The sequence below is a fragment of the Sebastes fasciatus genome, chromosome 16 (assembly GCF_043250625.1).
Source record: "Sebastes fasciatus isolate fSebFas1 chromosome 16, fSebFas1.pri, whole genome shotgun sequence".
In the NCBI taxonomy this organism is placed as follows: domain Eukaryota; kingdom Metazoa; phylum Chordata; class Actinopteri; order Perciformes; family Sebastidae; genus Sebastes; species Sebastes fasciatus.
In genome coordinates, this window is record NC_133810.1 from 17,059,915 (window position 1) to 17,080,457 (window position 20,543).

The 20,543-nt window shown below is 40.5% G+C and overlaps 2 protein-coding genes across 3 annotated transcripts; one reads left to right on the forward strand and one right to left on the reverse strand.

The window, feature by feature from the left end:
* Nucleotides 1–2,136: 2,136 nt before the first annotated feature.
* On the reverse strand, nucleotides 2,137–8,271 carry vps36 (vacuolar protein sorting 36 homolog). Its single transcript, XM_074612032.1, has 14 exons — nucleotides 8,085–8,271; nucleotides 7,807–7,875; nucleotides 7,628–7,698; nucleotides 6,473–6,587; nucleotides 6,245–6,334; nucleotides 5,502–5,588; nucleotides 4,999–5,031; nucleotides 4,729–4,806; nucleotides 4,418–4,552; nucleotides 3,645–3,710; nucleotides 3,474–3,538; nucleotides 3,023–3,107; nucleotides 2,847–2,923; nucleotides 2,137–2,676 (listed from the first exon to the last, which is right to left on the reverse strand). Exons 1-14 carry the CDS (start codon nucleotides 8,178–8,180, stop codon nucleotides 2,595–2,597), a joined length of 1,149 nt encoding a protein of 382 aa, XP_074468133.1. The 5' UTR covers nucleotides 8,181–8,271; the 3' UTR covers nucleotides 2,137–2,594.
* A 423-nt stretch (nucleotides 8,272–8,694) lies between these two features.
* Nucleotides 8,695–20,386, forward strand: proser1 (proline and serine rich 1). Of its 2 annotated transcripts, XM_074612030.1 has the most exons (12): nucleotides 8,695–9,330; nucleotides 9,409–9,474; nucleotides 12,103–12,171; nucleotides 12,362–12,456; nucleotides 12,598–12,691; nucleotides 12,945–13,055; nucleotides 13,580–13,681; nucleotides 14,355–14,433; nucleotides 14,711–14,803; nucleotides 16,114–17,452; nucleotides 19,010–19,154; nucleotides 19,266–20,386. In XM_074612030.1, the coding sequence occupies exons 1-12, from the start codon at nucleotides 9,286–9,288 to the stop codon at nucleotides 19,389–19,391; spliced, it is 2,364 nt and encodes a 787-aa protein (XP_074468131.1). In that variant the 5' UTR covers nucleotides 8,695–9,285; the 3' UTR covers nucleotides 19,392–20,386. The 2 variants fall into 2 exon arrangements, with proteins under 2 accessions (XP_074468131.1, XP_074468132.1); XM_074612031.1 differs by lacking the exon at nucleotides 14,711–14,803 and having other exon boundaries at nucleotides 8,698–9,330.
* Nucleotides 20,387–20,543: the final 157 nt, after the last annotated feature.

Genomic DNA, 20,543 nt, shown 5'->3' on the forward strand with positions numbered 1-20,543 from the left:
GGTTTCAGTGCTCAGGTAGTGAGAGCTGCACTCTGTTGCTTGTTCTAGCTGTGTAGCCAGGTGTGTATTGGCAGAAGTTACGTGAACCTATCTGCATGATTTGCTCTTGGAGCTTAGTCTGTTGGATTGGGGTAGGTCTGTGTGGCCTGGCTTCTCAGTTTTGATCTGCCATTGCTGCAAGTGTCTTTTTCTTTAGTTGACGTCACTGTTTCCCAGAGGGTTTATAATCTAGTCAGCTGTTCGGGTACTGTCTGAGTCCAGTAATCTTAATATACTGGAAAAACAAAGTTCAGAAACTTGTGTTTGGTGGATTATTTCTCTTGTTACAATGCTAATTGGCATTGTATTTTACATCGTTGGAAAGCCTGTTTATTTACCTTCGCAATGATGTCCAACTTTTAAGGATCATGCATTTGTGGGATGAGCAGCACAGCTGATTATGTGAGTAGCGCCCAAGAAAAATTTGCCAAAATGCTCTGCCAATGGTAAACAGTGTATTGCAACGAATCCTGGTTGAGGAATGGAACGCCATCCCACAGCAACGTGTGACCAGGTTGGTGACCAGCATGAGGAGGAGGTGCCAGGCTGTTGTGGCTGCGTATGGATCTTCCACCCGCTACTGAGGCTCCTGACGGTGTATTAAATGAATAAAGTGTAAAATAGCCAATATGTCTTGTTTGTTCCTTGTTACTGATAGAGTTCAATCATCCAATCCACCAAACAACTCAAAACAAGAGTCAATACCAACAGGAGAATACACTGATTACCATTGGAAGAGCATTTTGGCAAATTTTTCTTGGGCGCTCCCCACATAATCAGCTGTGCTGCTCATCCCACAAATGCATGATCCTTACAAGTTGGGCATCATTGCGAAGGTAAATAAACAGGCTTTCCAACGATGTAAAATACAATGACCATTAGCATTGTAACAACAGAGAAATAATCGACCAAACACAAGTTTCCGAACTTTGTTTTTCCAGTTTATCTTAGTGAGGGAGCCTTTCTTTCTTAGGCTCATTTTTATTTGGTGTTTCCCCTCTCTAAATATTCCATCTAAAAAGAAACTCATGATAAAGTTATAGGGAAGTTCAGACAGGATAGCATTGTGTATCCCAATTGCCCCAGAGGCAGGGCAACAAAATAAAACATTTTATAGCCTACAATGCAGTCACGATAGTAAACAGCAGAACTATTCATCTCACGCAATCAGATTACCTTCCACTTCACATAAGATGACTGACAAGTCATTCTTCTATAATCCATTGATGAGAGAAAGATAACACTCAGCCATTCAGCATATGGATTCATTTCAAATGCACCATTGAGTAAATCTGTCTCAGCATGCCAGAACAGGACCTATTCTGTTTAGAAAAACGTCCACCAAAAGTTCAATGTCATGCACGAATCCCTGATTATTATAATCAGCCATGAGTTCAGCTTTCCACAATTACATTTATCTACTACCAATAAGTGAACTATACATGGCAGGGTAATCTAATCAGCTGTAGAGCTCTGCAGACCTTCATTTTTCCTCCAGAGAGAGCCGGAAGAAAACAGGAAGCTTCTCTGGAGATGAAACACCCTTTACTGCTCAGCTCAGCTCACAATGGGAACAAAGAACTGTTCTATTCGGTTTGTCAAAAGCCCTACAGGGACGCACAGAGATTAAAAATAAAAAGTAGTGGCAACACTCAGCAGAAAGTATAAAGTTTAGACATGGAGCTACTTAGACCAGGTGGGATTTAATACAATATGCTCATATCTCACGCGTTCATTATCTCTTCATATGATATATTGTGAGTAGATATGGTAATGTGATTTTACAAGCACATTAATGGGGTGCTAACCTTTCAATTTGACCTCTGCAATGAAGGGCTTAATTGGCTGAATAATGACATTTGGCAATGTGCCCTATATTTTGATCACGTGAACCAAACTGACAGCAGATTAGGCATTTTATTTTATCTTGAATGTATTCTAGATAAAAAGCCAATACATTCAATGACAGTCTGACTGAAGAAGGAAGGGGCGGGAATCACGCTTTGATGGACAAGGTTGAGAGACCGAAGCAATATGAAAGATTATTGAAACCTCTGTTCTCTCCCTCCTCAAAAGATGAGACAGCATGACAAGCTTCATTCCTTAAATCATTTATTACATAAATGCATATTTTACTTTGGAAAACATGTGATCAGAGGCTATGGGCTTGTCATAACTACTTGTAAAAAAGGTATTAGCTCTGCGGCACACAAAGGAGTGAAAAAATGTACACCGTATAATCCATTAAGTCCCAAACCCATTTATTACTAAACGCACATGATGATCACTCCAAGCAGAGCAAATGTGGGAACCAGGTTCTTGAGCAGTTTTCTGGGAAAGTATCTCCTTGATAAACTTTAAAAGACAGAGACTATCTCTTAGACCTAGATAAAAAATAGCTGGAGAGGTACATTATTGCGCTCAAAGTACAGCAGGCACTCTGCTGCTGTACACCAGTTTGTACATGTGCATCAATGCATCAGTCTATCAGCAGAGACAGTGCAGCCCAGTTGAAGTTATGTTTTTCTATCTCAACAATAATGACCGTAAACAGGTCAAAAGAGGTTCGGGTAGAATCTCAAACCCTCAACAGAGTCGTCTCTACACAGGTGGCCGATCTTCTCAGCCAGCAGCAACCTGGAGATGAGGAAGGAAATAGAGAAGAGGACACAAAGAAATGAAGAAGAAACACATGTGACTGAATGCAGCAATAAAGAACAATAAAATGAGAAACAAAATATGTTAATATTCTCATCGTTATAACAATATGGTTGAGTAAAACAGACCGTATGCTTGAGTTAACTTACCGCTCTTTAGACAGAAGAACCGAGAGGCCCAGCAGCTTTGCGAACTCCTCCGCCGTCAAAGAGCCTTTGTCTGTCACCTGTAGAAGACGAAGATGATGAGATAAGGAGATGGCGTGCTGTTTGATCAGTCTAAAGCACGTCAACGTCGGTATGATGTTTGTAACGGTAACGCTTACACTGTCCAGCGCTGAGGCTATCATTTCCTCTTCGCTGTGAGACTGCAGCTGGACCACCATCACACCGCTGTCAAACACACGCAGCCTACAAACAGGACAAGATGGATGACAGAAAGAGTGTGTGTGTGTGTGTGAGAGATAGAGACGGATTTATGCTGAATGATGTTTTATGAAGCTAAAATAGGGAGCTATAGCTAAAGAACAGCAACCAGTTTGGTGGGTACTAGAACCAGCGTGGTAGGAAAAAACAGGCCAGTGTTTCTTTTGAAATCCTGGGAAGTGACAGGAAATGACACTCTCAGAGGTCTGGACAATACTTCCAACAACAGGAAGCCAGGCAGGAAGAGTCTGGCCTCTGTGAAGCAGGCGCCAAACCCTGCTCTATATTCCTTTAATAAACACATGGCCTGGTCTGTAGATTTATGTATGAAAGTATCTACCAAGGAATTACCTCAACGGGAGCTTCAACGACTCAAACATCTTGCAAGCATTCAACAAATCTTCTGGAGATAAAAGCTGTGGAAAGGGGAAAAGAAATGTAACCACAGTATGCGACACCAAAGACGTGTGTGTGTAGCGTGAGTGTATAGTTAGCAAAATTGTATGTTTGTGTGTGTGTTACCTCCATCCCTCTAGCGCGGTTGACGAGACAGTACACCTCAGTGAGAGCCACCATGCCCCCGCGCTCCTAAAGAGTAGGGAATGGTAGAAAAAGACAAAAGAAAAGTAGAGACAGTAAGAAAAAAATAATGACATGATTGAAATTAGCAGTGGTGGAAGAAACTCAGATCATTTACTTTGGTAAAAGTAATAATAACACACTATGAAAATACTCTAGTCCTGCGTACAAAAATTTGACTTGATCAAAAGTACTTAAGTATTATCAGCAAAATGTACTTAATGTATCAAACGCACTCATTATGCAAAATGGTAGTTTTAATTATGGAGCTTCCAAGGTCCCCAAAGATTATACAGTTTTTAATCTTATGCATACAAGATAATTTGTTGTGTGCTACAAGATAAAAAAAAAAAAAAAATATATATTTTTGGGGTACTTCAGGAACCTTTAATTTAAAGTTAAAATTTAAATTATGTCAATTTAAAATATTTAATAATTTGATTATATGTTTTCTTTGTAAAATCAAAGTAACTAAAGCTTTAAATTAAATGAAATGTGGTAAAAAAAAGAAAAAAAAAAGAAGGTACAATATTTACCTCTAAGATTCAGTGAAGTAGAAATATAAAGTAGCAGAAAATGGAAATAGTCAAGTAAAGTACCTCAAAATTGTACTTAAGTAGTTGTGTAAATGAACTCAGTTACATTCCACCACTGGAAATTAGTGATCTTAGCCTGTGTAGACGTAAAACACGTGACACACAAAAACTGACACCTACCTCTAGAGGCGCCTGTAGCATATCTCCCAGTTGTTTAGCCAGCTGCATGTGGTAATGTGTACCTGATCCATACGTATCCCTGGTAACGGGGTTAGCGATACCCATGCTCAGCAGGTAGGACTTGAACCGTATCGTCTATAAAGCAGAACAGAACTGTTAATGAAAAGCAACTTGAAAACCAAATTGTGGGCAGTTGAGAGTAAAATGACTCTACTTAAGATGCTTTTATGATTAACTATTGCTGCATGTGTACAGTCATTTGAAACCACGTCCAGTGTTTCTGTGTCTCATTATGCTGGTCAACTTCTTACCTCGTCTTCTGAGATGTCTCCCTGCTTGTCTTTGATCTTGTTGGCTATAGATCTGGATAGCTCCACCATCTCTTTGGCCTGTTAGTTAGAGCAGACAATCATTCACAGTATGTGAGCTTAAAAACAGGTTTGATATCTGTGGTTATGATGTTTGAACAATCATACAGTATGATGGATAACATATTAGAAGACTTCAAAAAGGTTAATTAATTCTGTTATAAATCAACAACTACAAGAAAATGTGAACATACAAAGGAAAGCATTTGTTACCTTCACCATCAGCTTACTGAGGTCCTCAAAGGCCTGAAAAAAATAAACTAAATGTGAAATAGTGCTCAAAAAACCACAAAACTTCACGACGATAGATATAATTTGCGTATCATTCCACAACACCCTCACCCCTCCTCTGGCTGATGATAAATCTGAACATTCTCCCTAGCCGTAAAACCCACATTTGTTTCAACGTCATACCTTTCATGACGCTAAATATGTCATTTTTATTTCATTTGATTCATATTCAAGACAAACATACAGTATGTTCAACAGCAGTTACACATAACTTCATGGATGCCTAACGGTGTCACGGCGGCTGTGGTCAGCTTGAATTCATGCCAGTTACAATAAATTCTGATGGTGAAAAATGTTTGGCAGAAAAAAAAAACAGAACTAAACATCTCCATATTCTCAGTAAAATATGGCTAAATACAGAACTTCAGCTCGGAGCTTTGAGGAGACACATTTCTCAGTAGTTCAGTGTTTTTGCTTTACAGTACCTCAGAAATGTTTTTGTCTGTTTCTTTCCTCTTCTCCTCTATCTTCCTCTCTATGCCGACAATCCCCACAGCACGTGTCCTTCCTGCCTACATGACCACAAAGGAAAGAAAAACACACAGAGTGAAACACACAGGCAATTTAAAAAGAAGCCTCAAAGGACAAGGAAAGACAAAATGACGAGGAGGAGGAGGGGACAAATTGTGGTTAACTGCTGTTACAGTAATTAAATCAATTTTAGTGACTATGATTTCATAGTGTTTATCAAAAAAACGGAGATTAATGTAATCTCATTTGGAGACACATGACCTAATGCAACTGAAATGACTGTGTGTAACAGCCTACACGGAAGCTCAATTTACGTTAATGTGAGTCCTGCTGTGGGATACTTGAATTGATGTTAATGCCAATTTCTACAAATTGAGCAATACATGTCACTATCATATAACAGTGAATAGTCAGAGGCAGAAGTTCTGACTATTTTAACTGTCATGCCCAATAATATAGAGACAATACTGCCATCCTGTGGTACATAAATTGCATTGACAGGAGTGTCATTCCCATACATCACCTAAAAAACTGCTGAATGGCAGTTTTGGCTGGTATAGTTACAGTCCAGTGGGGTGGAAACAAATAAAACAACCTTCTGGCATCTGAATTAAAAAAAAAAATCCAGGAATCTAAGAGACAGTGGAAAGGAAGAGATTCTGGTTGGATAAGAAGGATCATCTCTTTGGCTTCTGACCTGAGAGCCGGTTCCTGTGGAGATGGGTTGTGAAACCGGTGTATTCTCCCATCTCTTCTGAGTCATTTCCTCTGTTAGCCTCCTGTAAAACTGCAAGCAAATGACACCACGTCAGTTCAAGGTAATTAAAAATATAACAGAGAGTCTCTATCAAGAAGGTTCATCATAGGGTGAACAATAAAACAAAGAGTTAAACCACAAAGCTCTTTTAGCTACAAGTGGGATTACCTCAATCTGCCCGTGTTCTTTGAAGGACAGCTTGATGAAGGAGTACTTGCTGTGTTGGTAGGGACCTGGCTCCTTGTTGGCAGGTGTTGGATGCAGGTGGATAACAATTTTTGCGCTACAAGATAAAAGACATCAATAGTTAATTTCCCATTTTCTTCTTGTAAATTGAAGTTATTGTTATCAACAGTGGAAAAAAATCCTAACTCAAGTTCCACCTACTATTTTTTTTCCGGAGCTTTCAACTGCAGGGCGCTGTGATATTCTCCCCAAATACAACCACCAGTTAACACGTGACCAAAGCTCCATACTTAATTCACGTGATGACAACTGAGCCATCTTCATGACAACGGAGCAAACTCCATCCACTGATGAACACCGTAACATGCAGCTGCCAGCTCCAGAAAAAAAGCTATTAAGTGGACCTTTATTAAGAGTCTTTGGTTAAAGTGGCAGTAGGCAGAATATTTTTGGCATCACTCGGCAAAAATTCCCTAATAACCTTTCAGCATATTGTAATTCAAGTGTTCATGGCTCTGTTTTCAGGCTTTAAAAATCTAGACTGTGACGGGTGACTTTGGCCAATCACAGGTCATTTCACAGAGAGCATTCCTATTGGCTGTTCATTCAACAGAGGCAGCTGTCAATCAGAAATGTCAGAAACATCTTGTAGTGTACTGTTCAACTAAACAGTACACTACAATATGTTTCAACACTTGCAGTGAGAAATAGGCATTACAGTAACAGAATATTGATTCATATTTGATCAGCGCGGCCTAGTTTGACCATTTGATCGGAGTTCACAATGACTGACAGCTGCTCATACACGGCAAGGCTCCAGCTCGGCTCTGATTGGTTGTTTTCCTCCGGTCTGTGAAATCTTGCAGATGCCATTAGGAGCAGCGGAGGACACATGCTTTTTTTTCAGATTACCTGTCTTATGCACTACTGTCAGGATACAGTAGGACTGTTTTATAACAATAACTTAATCATATTTGCTCCAATTCTACCTACTGCTGCTTTAAGTTACACATTTAGGTATAAAAACACAACATATTGTTGTTTGCTCCTTTTTAAGGAAATACTGAAACCCTACTTCTGATTTCTGTTGATCCATACCACAGGATGTATTTTCAGGATGTATTTACAGACACTCACCTCTTTCCTATTCCTGCAGCCTGCTCCTCAAAGAAGAGGATCTGTGACAGAGGCATGGCTATGCAGCATTCCTATAGGTGAGAAATACAAAAATCATCGTGAGTCAGCAGCATACACAGAAAAGACAAATCTGTGAACAATAGCACCAATTTCTCACACAATCACTGCCACTGTCTTACATGATTCTTCATGTCCCTCCAGATCAACCGATGGGTGCTCAACAAGGCAGCTCCAACATCCAGTTTAGCCTGGTACAATCACAGGAAAGGACATGACGTTATTATTTTCTTATTACCTAAAACTATAATGCCTGTTCTTCATCAGCAGCTCATAGTACACCATCAACATTGCTGCGTTATTCAGCTTCATCATATTAACACTGTTGTATGTAAGTTGTAGCTGCTGTGTTGTTGTTGTGTCGGGCCACAAACTTAGCAATCAGACAATAAAACTATACCTTATCATCACCGTCATACAGTCTGACACCTCGTTGCTGTATTACTAAAGTTTCGTTTATTTCTAAAAGCCCGTTTGACCACGAAAAACAGTCCATTTTTACTATTTATAACAAAAATTTTTATTCTACTCCGCTGCTGCCGAGACCCATTTTATGTTTACTTCCTGTACACTGTCAAGGCCTATAGAAGAAGGCTCGGTCACTGTTTTGGGATACGGGTATTACGCATGCGCAGTATAACTGAAACTGCGGTCGTGCGTTACGATTGGCTCAATCTCGGCGAGTGCAGACCAGGTTTTACTGCGCATGTGCAATACTCCCCGAGAAGTGATGCGATGATGATCCTAGCCTCCTTCTATAGGCCTTGTACGCTGTCCAAAATTGGCCTGACACTGCCTGCAGAGAAACACTAAAATAGAACACAAATAAATATATAAGTTATAAGTTAATTGTATTGATGACTGTGTTGACTATATACCATCTCTTTGTACTGATAACATTACCCAAACTATCTGTAACTATATTATACATTTGTTTTTACATAATTTGCTAACATAGTGTCTTTTCTGACAGGCAGGCTGCCTCAAGGGTCCTTTCCGGTGTTGACGTTACTAGCGCCAGCTGTCAGTGGAAGCTAGCAACACTATGCTATCGCTCCTAGCGCGTTATTTAGAGGATTTTTAATGATTATTTTTACACTTTCCAGTATTTATCATAATCATCGCTAGCACTGGATTTAAACTAACTAACTTAACAGATGTACAAATATTTTTTGTGCGCATTTTGTGTTGATCTGTGCTCAGAGTTGAGGTTAGCTGTAGCTAAGCTAGCTTGTTGTTAGCTGCGGACCGATCTGGTGCAGACAGGTTTTGCACTGCAGACACAGCTTCTCTTGTTTGGGAAGTCATTGTTCACGGGCAGGAAAGTTGAGTTTTATATATAAGGACTGTAAAGAACCATGCAGCTTTATTACAAAGCTGATGATATACTGCAAACATGCAATGCTTTAAATGATCCTTTCGCAGCATTATGAATTTAAACCAGTAACGTTGGATCAGTAACATAGTAATTAGACTTTAAGTCACCCGAATGCATTTTATCTTAAATCCATCTTAGCTGTTGTATTGTAAAAGGTGTATTTACCAATCGCGTGGTATAATAACTGTTTATTTGAGGTGATCGTTTGTTTGAATCAGCAAACATGGACAAGAAATCATTTGATATAGTCTTGGATGAGATAAGAAAGGTAAGGAGTGTCTAATCCCAAATTTGCTGTCCGATTTAAGATTTGAAATCATCTCAACTTCTTCATTGTGTGTTTCAGTGCGTCCTGACCGATCAGCGGATCAAAGCCATAGAGCAGGTGCATGGATACTTCTCCAGTGAGCAGGTAACTCATTACAACCAGCACTGCTCCCAGTAGACCACTTATACACCAAAAAAACTGACAATAACCTGATATTATCAGGTGGAATTTCATTCATTCATTCATTCATTCATTCATTCTCACTGTGCAATATCATTTTCGACTTGTGCAATTTTGTTAATAGTCTGCCTTTTTACTAACATGTTTTGCACTATGGAACTGTGATGCTGGAAACTTGAATTTCCCTCGGGATTAATAAAGTTACTATCTATCTATCTATCTATACTGCTCCTATTTTTATACTTCCTTCTATTTAAATGGTTCATATTTTGTTAAGCTCTTTTTTTACTGTGTTAGCTGATGCATCTTGTTTTTTGCACTATCCCCTTTGCTGCTGTACACTGCAAACTTCCCCACCGCGGGACTAATAAAGGGATATCTTATCTTATCTCATCTTATCTTATCTTAACCGTCCAAACAGCACCACTCCCATGTGACGTTTATCTCTGAGTTCATCCACAGTGAGAAAGTCAACAGAAACTTGTCCAGACCTGCTTTCTCCAGTTAAGAAACATTGCAAAAATCCGATGCATCTTGTCCTCCACGGATCTTGAACTTTTAATTCACACTTTCATATTCTCCCGTCTAGACTATTGTAATTCCCTCTACACCTGCCTCAGTCAATCTGCTTTAAATCGCCTTCTGAGGCCTGTACTACGAAGCGAGTTCAACATACCCAGGGTATCTTCTCGTTATCTGGCTTCACTTAACCTAACAAACGAGATCCCGCTAAACTGTACTACGAAGCTGGTTATCAACTCGGTAAATCAACCCAGGGTTTCTCAGTCTGGATATGAGCGCGTTCACATGAACGAGGCGGTGTTTGCAGTTTATGACCAATCACAGACATGAACAAGTCTACTGACAGGCAGAGCGGCACATTTAACAAAGGAAGAGCAAACTATATTAGACAAATACGAAGAAGTTAAACACTTAATCCAGGCTAAAAGTAACACAGTTGAAGCTGCCAAATGCAGGAAGAACAGCTGGAAAAAGAAAAAACTCCCGTTTTGTGAATGCGTAAATTAACAGATTTATTAATTTAACTGAACACTCAAAAGTCAGATAGAGTCATCTAAATATGAATAGCTTTAAAGAGTGTAATAGATGAATGGATTACACCTATTTTAACCCTGCGTGTCATATTTGGCGTCTGTAACTATTTAAACATCCTTTCACCTGCTTTCCCCCTCTGTGGCGGTGTGAAACAGACTCAAGAGGAAATAAAAATAAATAAATATAAAAATATAATTCAAAGGGGTTAACACCCACAACATAAATCCAACTGTCTTTCTTGCATTTGTCAGTTTTATCTGTGTTGTTTTTAGCCTGGATTATGACTTAAAATTCTTCATATATGTGTAATATTATTATACAATCACCACACAGAGCTCTGATTGGTCAGTAGGCGGAATTTTCATACGAGTTTATCTCTGATCAGGTTAGCCGTTCAGCATAAGTTTCCATGGAGATCTACCTCGATAAGAAGTGAACCAGCTTCGTAGTACGGAAAACCCAGGGTTAACCCTGAAGTTACCTCGATAACGCCAAATCCTGCTTCGTAGTACAGGCCTCAGGTGGTTCAAAATGTAGCGGCCAGGTTATTAACCAGAACTAGCCGTCGGTCTTACATTACCCCTGTTCTGGCATCCCTCCATTGGCTTCCTGTAAAATTCTGAATCAACTTTAAGATCTTGCTAATTACATATAAGGCACTGCATGACCTCGCCCCCAGTTACATTGCTGATCTCCTTGTTCCATATTCGACCTGTCGAACACTTTGATCCTCTAATCTCGGCCTTTTATCCATCCCCCGCTCAAACTGCAAAACAAAAGGTGATCGGGCCTTTTCTGTCTTAGCCCCAACTCTCTGGAATAACCAACCCTCTGGAATAACCTCCCCCAATCTATTAGAGCTGCTGAATCTCTGGACTATTTTAAGCGGCTTCTAAAAACCCATCTCTATAGGCAAGCCTTTCTATAGGCCTCATCCACATGTGTGTTTGTTTGTTTTTGTATGATCTGTTTCTCATTGTAATTTTTCCTTGTTTGATGTTTCTTCTTGTGTGTGAAGTACTTTGTAACGGTGTGTTTTAAAAGGTACTATATAAATAAAGCTTTACTTACTTACCTACAGCTCACCACATACTGTATTTTACCACACTAGATGGACCGAGGGGTTCCACACTGTAAAGTCTTCACAGTTGGTGCATGTCTTTAAACGGACAATAAATCAAAATATAGCCCCAAATTTCATCCATATGTCTCGTATTAGGATCTGATAGTACTACTTGTTCTTGCGCTTAACCAATGCTGCATATTGGTTTATTTTAAAATTCCATTCTTAAGTAAATGGTTTTCTTAGATTAATGCATGCTGAGGATAAATATGCATTTGCAATTGTTGTTTTCATGCCAAACAAAGGTATGGTTACAACTTAACAATGGGAAATGCATATAGTGTTGAAATATCCTTTTTTTTATCAATAAAGCTGGTAGTCAAAATTGTCACGGTCTTTCATGTTACTTCCATACTATAGCAGTGCAGCTCTAGGGTTATTGCAACTTGTAACACTGTCTTGAACATCTGCAGGTGATGGAGATACTGAAGTACTTCTCATGGGCAGAGCCGCAGATCAAAGCAGTAAAAGCTCTGCAGCATGTGAGTAACATGTGTTTACATGATTGGTAAATGTGTTTTCTAAAAATGTATATGATTTAATTGTATAAAATCAACTACATCAATATTAGTGAAGCTGTAAAAATGTATAATTTTGTGTCGAATCTCCACCTGTTTTAAAGTGTTAGTTAAATGTCTGTTTGTTAAATGTTTCTCGTTCTGTTGCCTTTAGAAAATGGTTGCAATCCCGACAACCAAAGTTGCAAATATCCTAAATTGCTTCACCTTCTCAAAGGACAGACTGGTTGTCCTGGAACTAATAGCTTTGTGAGTACATTTTTGAAAATGCATTTAAGCGCTCTGAATGGACTTTAAAACACTGTAGGTCAAATGATGTATTGTAATATCAACCGATTTGTTTGGACTAATTGGTTACTTGTTAAATATTGAATTTCTGTTCCCAAACAGGAACATTTCAGATGCTCAAAATTATCGTCCTGTTGAGGATCTGTTTCGCATACACTTGTCTGAGAAGAAGCGGGCTCGCCGGATACTGGAGCAAGTAAGTTCACCTTTACAAATTCAACTTCATGGTGTTGTTTGTGTTCTAGGTAGGTTAGTATAGAAACCATAGGTCTCGTCTTGGTATCAAAAGACTGTGAGGAATCCCTTTGGTAGCCGTAGCCCCAGGGAACAACTGTTGCCTAGTGAGATGTACTGGGATGCAATTAGAAAATGATAAAGCGGTCAAAAGCGGTTTGAATGCATGTTGTAAACACACAGTTTCTAAAATAATACAACTTCTGTGTCACTAGGTATGTAAGGTTGGCTGCAAGGCTCCTGTAGTCATGATCTCCTCCTGTGGTATGATACCAGGAAATCCATACCCTAAAGGCAGACCCAGCCTGGTCAGTGGCACATTCCCTGTAAGTATGTGCATGGCTGTTCGTTGAGATTTCCTCAACCGCCACCAACTAACGATAGAAATAAAGGATGTAGAATTTATTATTTATTTTGGTATGCAGGTCCCTACACTTTAACCTGTTCTACCTCCATGTCTCAGGATATTAGTGAACAGAACAAAGTTCGGAATACATGTGACCTTCAGTACTGTCTGTAGGCAAAAAATACAAAAGGGGACTTAAAGTTAAATCTTAATAAAATGTTGATATTTTACTTTGAATACTGTGTAAAGTTTTTTTTATTTGTAATTTACAAAGTTGGTAAAAGTTATATAACAAACATCATTGTGTAAATTACATATGAGAACTGTATACAATTAAAGAAGTCAGTGGTATACAAAATAATTTCATTGGGCTGAAATAAATAATCGTGGTATTGACTTTATTTCTTTGGGATTTTAGTTGAAGTAGACAGAAAAAAGTGGCACATAAATGCTCAAAATAAACCTGTTAACCATGTAAAAATTTATTTTGTTCCTGATTCACAGGGAATCCCTCCAGTAAAGAAAGAAAATGAGAAGAAAGAGGACAATTCCAACAATCATGAGGGGAAAGGCATTTCTGCTCGTATTATTGGACCTTTCAAACCCGTAAGCACTAGAATGGGAATCACCCGCTGGGATGATGTAATAATGCAAGGAGGCCCCAGGGAAACCTCATAACTGAGAGGACAAGGCCTCACATGACTAATTACATTGCTGCTTTACACATGATAAAAACGTCAACCTACATGTCAAGCCATGGCATTGTGTAAGATGATGATAGACGACGGTGTGCTTAATGGAGTAAAGACTGTACAATAGAGGGTGTAAGCAGAATAATGGTAACAGAAACAAATATAAGGAGTAAGAAAACATTAACAGCAACCCTTCACATTTAGATGAAAAGCATGGAAATCAACTTTGCACGCTTTACTCCAGCTATTTCTATATAATGTAAATGTTCTGGTGACGCTGTGAAAGATGTTTGACTTCTGCTCTTCATTAATAATAATAATCATCTTGGAATAAGGGGAACATTAGATTAAAATCAGCACTATCTGTTGCATAAAAATGCCTCATTTGTTGGGCTTTTAAGTGACCAGTCATAGCAGTGGTTCCATATTTTTCTCTTTGGTTTTCACTCAGTGTTATTCTCAATGTAATCAATGTGTTAGTTGCCTTACATTGCCTTTGAAAACTTGCATCACAGATTCACAGAATTAGACAAAATTGGCTCATCAGTTAAGTGTTTTATATCTTTTTTTTTCTTATGCTTTTCTAGTTTCCCTCAACCTACAACCCTCACCGGCCTGTGCCCTACCCTATACCACCGTGCCGACCCCACGCCACCATCGCACCAAGTAAGAAACGATCCACTTAGACCCACTTAGACCCACTTATCCCTACCTTCCCCCGCCCTGCCCTGTAATCCAACACTGTATGCAGCTTGTCAATGATAAGAAAAGCAGATATGTAAGATAGAGGACTCTCAGACGATTGAGGAATTAATAATGCTGCTTTTTCTGGGATTGGTTGAGGTATAGTTAGTCGTGGGGGTGCATTTGTATGTGATTCTTACATTTGTGTGAGTGTATGGATGTGTGGTGGACGCTGTTAATATTTGCAACTGCTACTCAGGTGCGTACAACAACGCAGGCCTTGTTTCTGTGGGAGGGGTTATAACCAGCAGCGTGCCCCCTCCCCCCTACAACTCCACCCACAAAGTAGCAGGTATGATTCGATGGAAGTGTGCGTGTGTGAAAGCAAATAGACACTCCTTGAAGCTTGCTGCCTAACTAGCTGGCATGCTGCTTACCTGCGCTTCTCAAATTTAATGCCTTTTATCAGGAGAAGTTCTGGAGTTACACTGAGTGACCAGAAACATCCCCCCTGTACAATGTTATGCAATCCAATACAAAAACAGGTGTGTGTTGGATTCCTTTACTTTAGAATTGTTGGAGAGATCAATTCAAATCCACAATAATTTTTTTGGGGCCATATTAGATTGCATTACAGAGACTGGAAGGTAGCTGGGAACTAGCTGGGATCCGGCTGGCAATCGGCTGGAAGTCGGCTGGGAGGGGGAATTCTAGGTGGCTGCATCTGTATATCCAATGCAACCACATTTCTGCTATATTTAATATAATCCAATATTTGTTCTTCTCCAAATATTTAGGTGAAGTAGACAAAATGGAAAATTCAATTTAAGTATTTAGTACTATAATACAATACAGTCCAATAGAACACCACAGAGTGGTATCAACACACAAACGCCTAAAACAGTAGCCGAAAACTCATTTTTTTGCAAGGATGTTGTATTGTATTTCAGTACAACATGAAGGTACTTCTGTTTTCTGGTCAGTCAGTGTAGAAGTACACTTCGGTGAATTGTGAGGACGGGTCTTTAGGTTGCCTGGACTGGGAATAGCTTCGAACTAATTTCATTAATCTGTTTCTTTCTGGAATCATGCTGTGTGCTGGCATTTAACATGCATCGCTTGTGATAACTATGTATGTGTTTTTGTTTTTTTAAAGCCGTCTCATCAGTTTTCACAGTTGAAATACATCTTTTAGGGCCTTTGGGGATATATATATGTGGTCATATTCCGCACTAAAGATGTCTCAAGTTGCATTAAATTGACATATGTCCAAAGCACAGTGTGTGATGAAAGTTAATTTGAGGTTATTTAAACATTTCCCCAAAGGTAAGAAGAAGACATATTCCAATCTTGAAAATTGTTAGAATTTAATAAGTTGCACGCAGGGACGCTCTTCCGGCTATTCCTCCTCGCTGTGTCTCTCCTCTCCTTTTGTAGATGTGAGTGCATCGCTTCTTCTACAATAGTTTGTTGGGTTTTAACCTATTCTGTCTGTGTCCTGGAATGAACACTAATGATCAGAAAAATTAAGTATTTAATGCAACTACTATTTTAAATGTATGTTTTTCTTTTTCTTAGTTCATTCTAATACCATGTCAGATAATAACAGTCGTCATTTTTAGATGATCTTTTTCACCAACTCTGATCTTTTTCTCCCTCTAGGTTACGCCAAACCAGGCAATCCGCTGCACACCACACCTGGAGTCAACAGCGGGCCCCTCCTCATTCCTCACGGGTCCACGCCTTCTACCCCCATCCCACCTCAGGCTTCTCCTTCTCAGCCAACTCCCACAACCCCTATCACACCAGTTTTCCCAGGCATGGTGCCCTCTCACAACCCTAACGCCCCGTCTCCCTCCCCTGTTCTATCCCCGTCTGTGATCAAAGCAGGTCCACAGACCCCCAGTGGCCACACTACACCTACACCCTCCTCTGTCATTAGAGCCCACACCCCTTCAGGCACCCCTTGTGGAACTCCTGTCCCGGGCAGCGGGGGCTTCTCCCCTTCACCCTTCCATTCCATTTCCCGACCGGGCACCCCTGCTACCTCCCGCGGCGGCCCAGACCCCTTATCTCAGACGAACTCCATGGGCTCAACTCAGCAGAGGAGTTTTTCGCAGTCCGCAGACCACCAGTCAGGACCCACACACCATGGCATACACCCACAAGCAGGTAACCCCTCTGGGTCAGTGATCCGAAGCTACACCCCCTCTGGACCATCCACTCCAGTTATTCCGAGCTGTTCCACTCCGGGCCCCAGTCCCAAACCCTCCCCAGCTCACGTCGCACAGATCCAGGCCGCCATGGCCGCGGCTGGAGTCCTGAACAGACACACTGGAGGTAGTAACAGTGGCAGTAACAGCCCCGTGCCCTCTGCTTTCAAGGGCACCTCTCGCTCTGGCACACCGTCTGTTAGCTCTCTTATGGTACAAGGTTCTGCCCAGGCTGCCCTGGCACGTTCCTTGGGTCTGTCACACCCCTCTGGTTCTCCTCAAGTCTCTCTCTCTAGTCCCGTTGCTCTCTCCGGCTTCCAAGCTCTGTCCTCCAGCCCAGCGCCCTCTCACTACCCCGGCCTGTCCCCTTTCTCCTCCCTTACGTCCTCTCTCCCTGCTTCCTCCATGCCTTCATCCATGCCTCCCACTACCAACATGTCTACCCATCCACCAACCTCCATGTACGCAGGCCTGGCTCCCAGCGGTGGCCCCGGTGGAGCCTCACCGTTCGGTCTGGGCCTCACCTCTGCCGCCTCTATGTTCCCAGGCCTTCCGCCTGGCGCTAACCCCGCCGCCTTCCCAGGGTTGGGGGTTTCAGGAGGACACGGCGCGGGGAGCCCCGTGTTGTCTTCATTCATGGGACTTGCAGGAGCCTCTTCGTCTTCAGTAGCATCGGTGGCACCACTGCAGGCCGCAGCAGCCGCAGCAGCAGCCGCAGCTGGAATTCCATCATCATCGCCAGTTTTACCAGGCTTTGCGTCTGCTTTCAGCTCCAACTTCCAGCCTGGGTATGTGAGATTTGAACTGACGTGACTGACGTGTAAAAATGGCTGGAAAAAAGGGGGCACTGTAAATCATGTACTTTGATTTTCCACTTTGAGTTTTATAAGTGGAAACACTGCACCTAAGTGCAAAGTCCACTTGTACTTCTGGAGTGTCAGGCCGAGACCTTTGGTTTATGTTGTCTCAAAGAGTTCTTTGCCAGATGGCTACTAGGTGATTACTGTCAGCCATATATTTAGCATGTTATCTTGTCAATGAACTAGTGTTGCACAAACACAAGTCTCACCTTTTGTTGACATTTCATGCACTCAAGAGGTGAGTAGCCTTGCAAGAGCTATTAAAGGAGAATGCAAGTTATACTTGTTAATGTTTATACATGGGTAATGGCAAAATAGTATAGTAAAATAAGGAAAAATATAAGCACATGTACACTTAAGATATATATATACAGTATATACATGTATGTATATGTATATATCCAACCGTACACCGCCTTTATACTACTACTGTTATAAGAAAAACGATCGTTCTGTTATACGGATTACACAAGGGAGATATAAGGTGTTAATTAGTGAGCTTTAGAGGTGCTGCAAGGCCTATTTTGTTACAGTCGGACAGAGCCCGGCTAGTAGTTTCCCCCTGTTTCCAGTCTTTATGCTAAGCTAGGTTAACAGGATGCCAACTCTAGCCTAAACGGACAGATAGGAGAGTGATAGTGATCTGGTCGTCTTACGCTCCACCATGCATATTTCTAGGGCCTCAACCAAAGTGATTCTTAATCGACTAACACTACGAATACAATTTTGTCAACTAATCGATTAGTTGGTTGATCGACCGATCTGTAAAACTGAATTTCTCCACAAAGAATCACACAAAAGCACCACTTTAAATGTTGTGTTTACCAGAGATGTGCTTATAAGAAGAGGTTAAAAAGAGGTCATCATAATTCTTGGAAATAAGTCATTCAGCATGACTTATTTCCAAGAATTATGAGTACCTCTTTTTTTTTTTTTTTACCAGAGAAATGGTCAAAAAAAAGGAGATAGATAGATAGATAGATAGATAGATAGATAGATAGATAGATAGATAGATAGATAGATAGTAACTTTTTTAATCCCGAGGGAAATTCAAGTTTCCAGCATCACAGTTCCATAGTGCAAACGGCAGCCTTTCCAGCTGCTCCGATATTTTTACGTCTTTTTCATGTTTTTCGTGCTTTTTGACTATTTTGTGCTCGTTTACTCATAATTCTTGGAAATAAGTCATTCAGCATGATTAAAAAACGACTAAATGACTCAAGAAATCTTAGTCAACTAAAGCCAAAATGACCAATTAGTCGACTACTCGACTAAGAGGGGGCAGCCCTACATATTTCCTAAATTGTCCCTGTTTTCCATCCACCAGGATGTGTGTTGTATTTTATCACATTAAATGAGATCTGTAAGCACTGTTAGCATTTTGTTGTAAAGCCCAGTAGATACAGAATACTGTGGCATAGTGTAATATTATAATTAATATAACTATCCACTATAGTCTGACAGTAATTATTCTGTGTGTTCCAGGTTGAGCAGTGGACTCCAGCCTCCAGGAAGCAGCGGGTTCCCCGGCTTGCTGTCCTTCCCGGGGGTACCAGGCTTCTCTCCCTCTGCCTCTCCTGCTACCCTCAGTGGCCTCCACAACCAAGCCATGCAGTCTGCCCTGCTGCAGGTACACACACACACACACACTATACTCTGGAAGAGTAAAAGTATTTGAATGTCAGTTTGATAAAGCCTCGTCGCTGCTACAACAACACTCCTTTTCTTTGTCTTGTTCCAGGCTCATCCAAATTCTGGTTTGGAGGGCTTTCCTCCTCAGCCCAACAGCTTCACCAACTACCCTCAAGGCCCAGGAAACCCCTTCCCCCTGCAGCCAGGCCTGCACCCCACGTTGGGTTGGCAGTGAAACCCCACAATACACTTTGAAACACGCCGGCCCCTATCGTACACCCTGCCCTGCACCCTGAGCAGTTGACACGTTTTTATTTTTTTGGCCTTGAACCGTGAAGAGCACTGGGCAGATTAGAGAGGTTCAATAATGTGTATGTTACAAACAGAATCACTTATACTACTACTACTACTACTACAGGAAACACTATCATGAAAACAGTTGAAATAGTATGTTGGGGGAGATTTCCTATAGTATTCATAGTGTAAATATCAGTTGTTAGGTTTTACAAGTAGACAGGTTTTAATGTTAGCTGGACTTGGCTGTTTTTAATCAAGTTTATCAACATTTATTAGTGAATAATGAATTATAGAAATTAAATTGAAAAATGTACATGATATCATGTAATGAATGGACAGTATCCTCATGTAGTATTTCATGTCCAGTCTCAGTGGAAAGGACAAGTGTATGATAACTGATTGTCCTGAATTGAATAATGTATGACATTTTTAGTTGACTTATGGTATATTGAGCCGAATGACGCAGTCATAATTATGAAGTGGGCACACCATAAATATTTTTTAATCCTTGTGCTGTGTGAAGGGTGGGAGCGTCGTACACAACATCTGCCAGTTCCACTCACGTTTGTGTTATTTTCAGTGAACACACACTCGTGGCTGTCAGCAGTTTACTGTGATTTCATATGTTTACAAAGTTTGTTTGACAGACGTCACCCTGTTAGTGCTATTATTCCAGTATTTGGCCAGATATACTGTATGCAAATGTTTCTGAGAACAAGCATTATGTTGATTGATGTATGGACTCGAGATATAAAACATCTGTATTCTTCAGTAATGCTTTGCAACATAGTGAGAACTGTAATTTTACCTCATTTACTGTACACCTCAGTACACTCAGACACGTTGTTTGTTGCCCTGTGTTGTTTTTTGTCTCCTTTTTTTTTGTATTTGAACCTGTTTTATTGTTTTGTCAGTAAACTGCTGGTTGCTGTAGCTGTTGCTGTATCTCTATTCTGTGCATTTCATGAAAGCCCCTTAAATAGAATAACTAAATAATGTTTAGATAAATCATGACAGCTAGACTTGCAGGTCCTATAGTTGAATGCCAGCTGTTTATTTACTTTTAAAGAGGTGTAACAATCATCACCTA

Bases quoted from the DNA above. Each gene is read 5' to 3' on its own strand.
- proser1 (XM_074612030.1), top strand. From the start codon at position 9,286: ATGGACAAGAAATCATTTGATATAGTCTTGGATGAGATAAGAAAG. The intron at 9,331-9,408 runs GTAAGGAGTGTC...TGTGTGTTTCAG, and splicing joins TCTTGGATGAGATAAGAAAG to TGCGTCCTGACCGATCAGCG. The intron at 17,453-19,009 runs GTATGTGAGATT...TGTGTGTTCCAG, and splicing joins AGCTCCAACTTCCAGCCTGG to GTTGAGCAGTGGACTCCAGC.
- vps36 (XM_074612032.1), bottom strand. From the start codon at position 8,180: ATGGACTGTTTTTCGTGGTCAAACGGGCTTTTAGAAATAAACGAAACT. The intron at 6,335-6,472 runs GTAATCCCACTT...ATTTGCTTGCAG, and splicing joins AAGAACACGGGCAGATTGAG to TTTTACAGGAGGCTAACAGA. The intron at 4,807-4,998 runs GTAACAAATGCT...TCTAACTAACAG, and splicing joins TCAGTAAGCTGATGGTGAAG to GCCAAAGAGATGGTGGAGCT.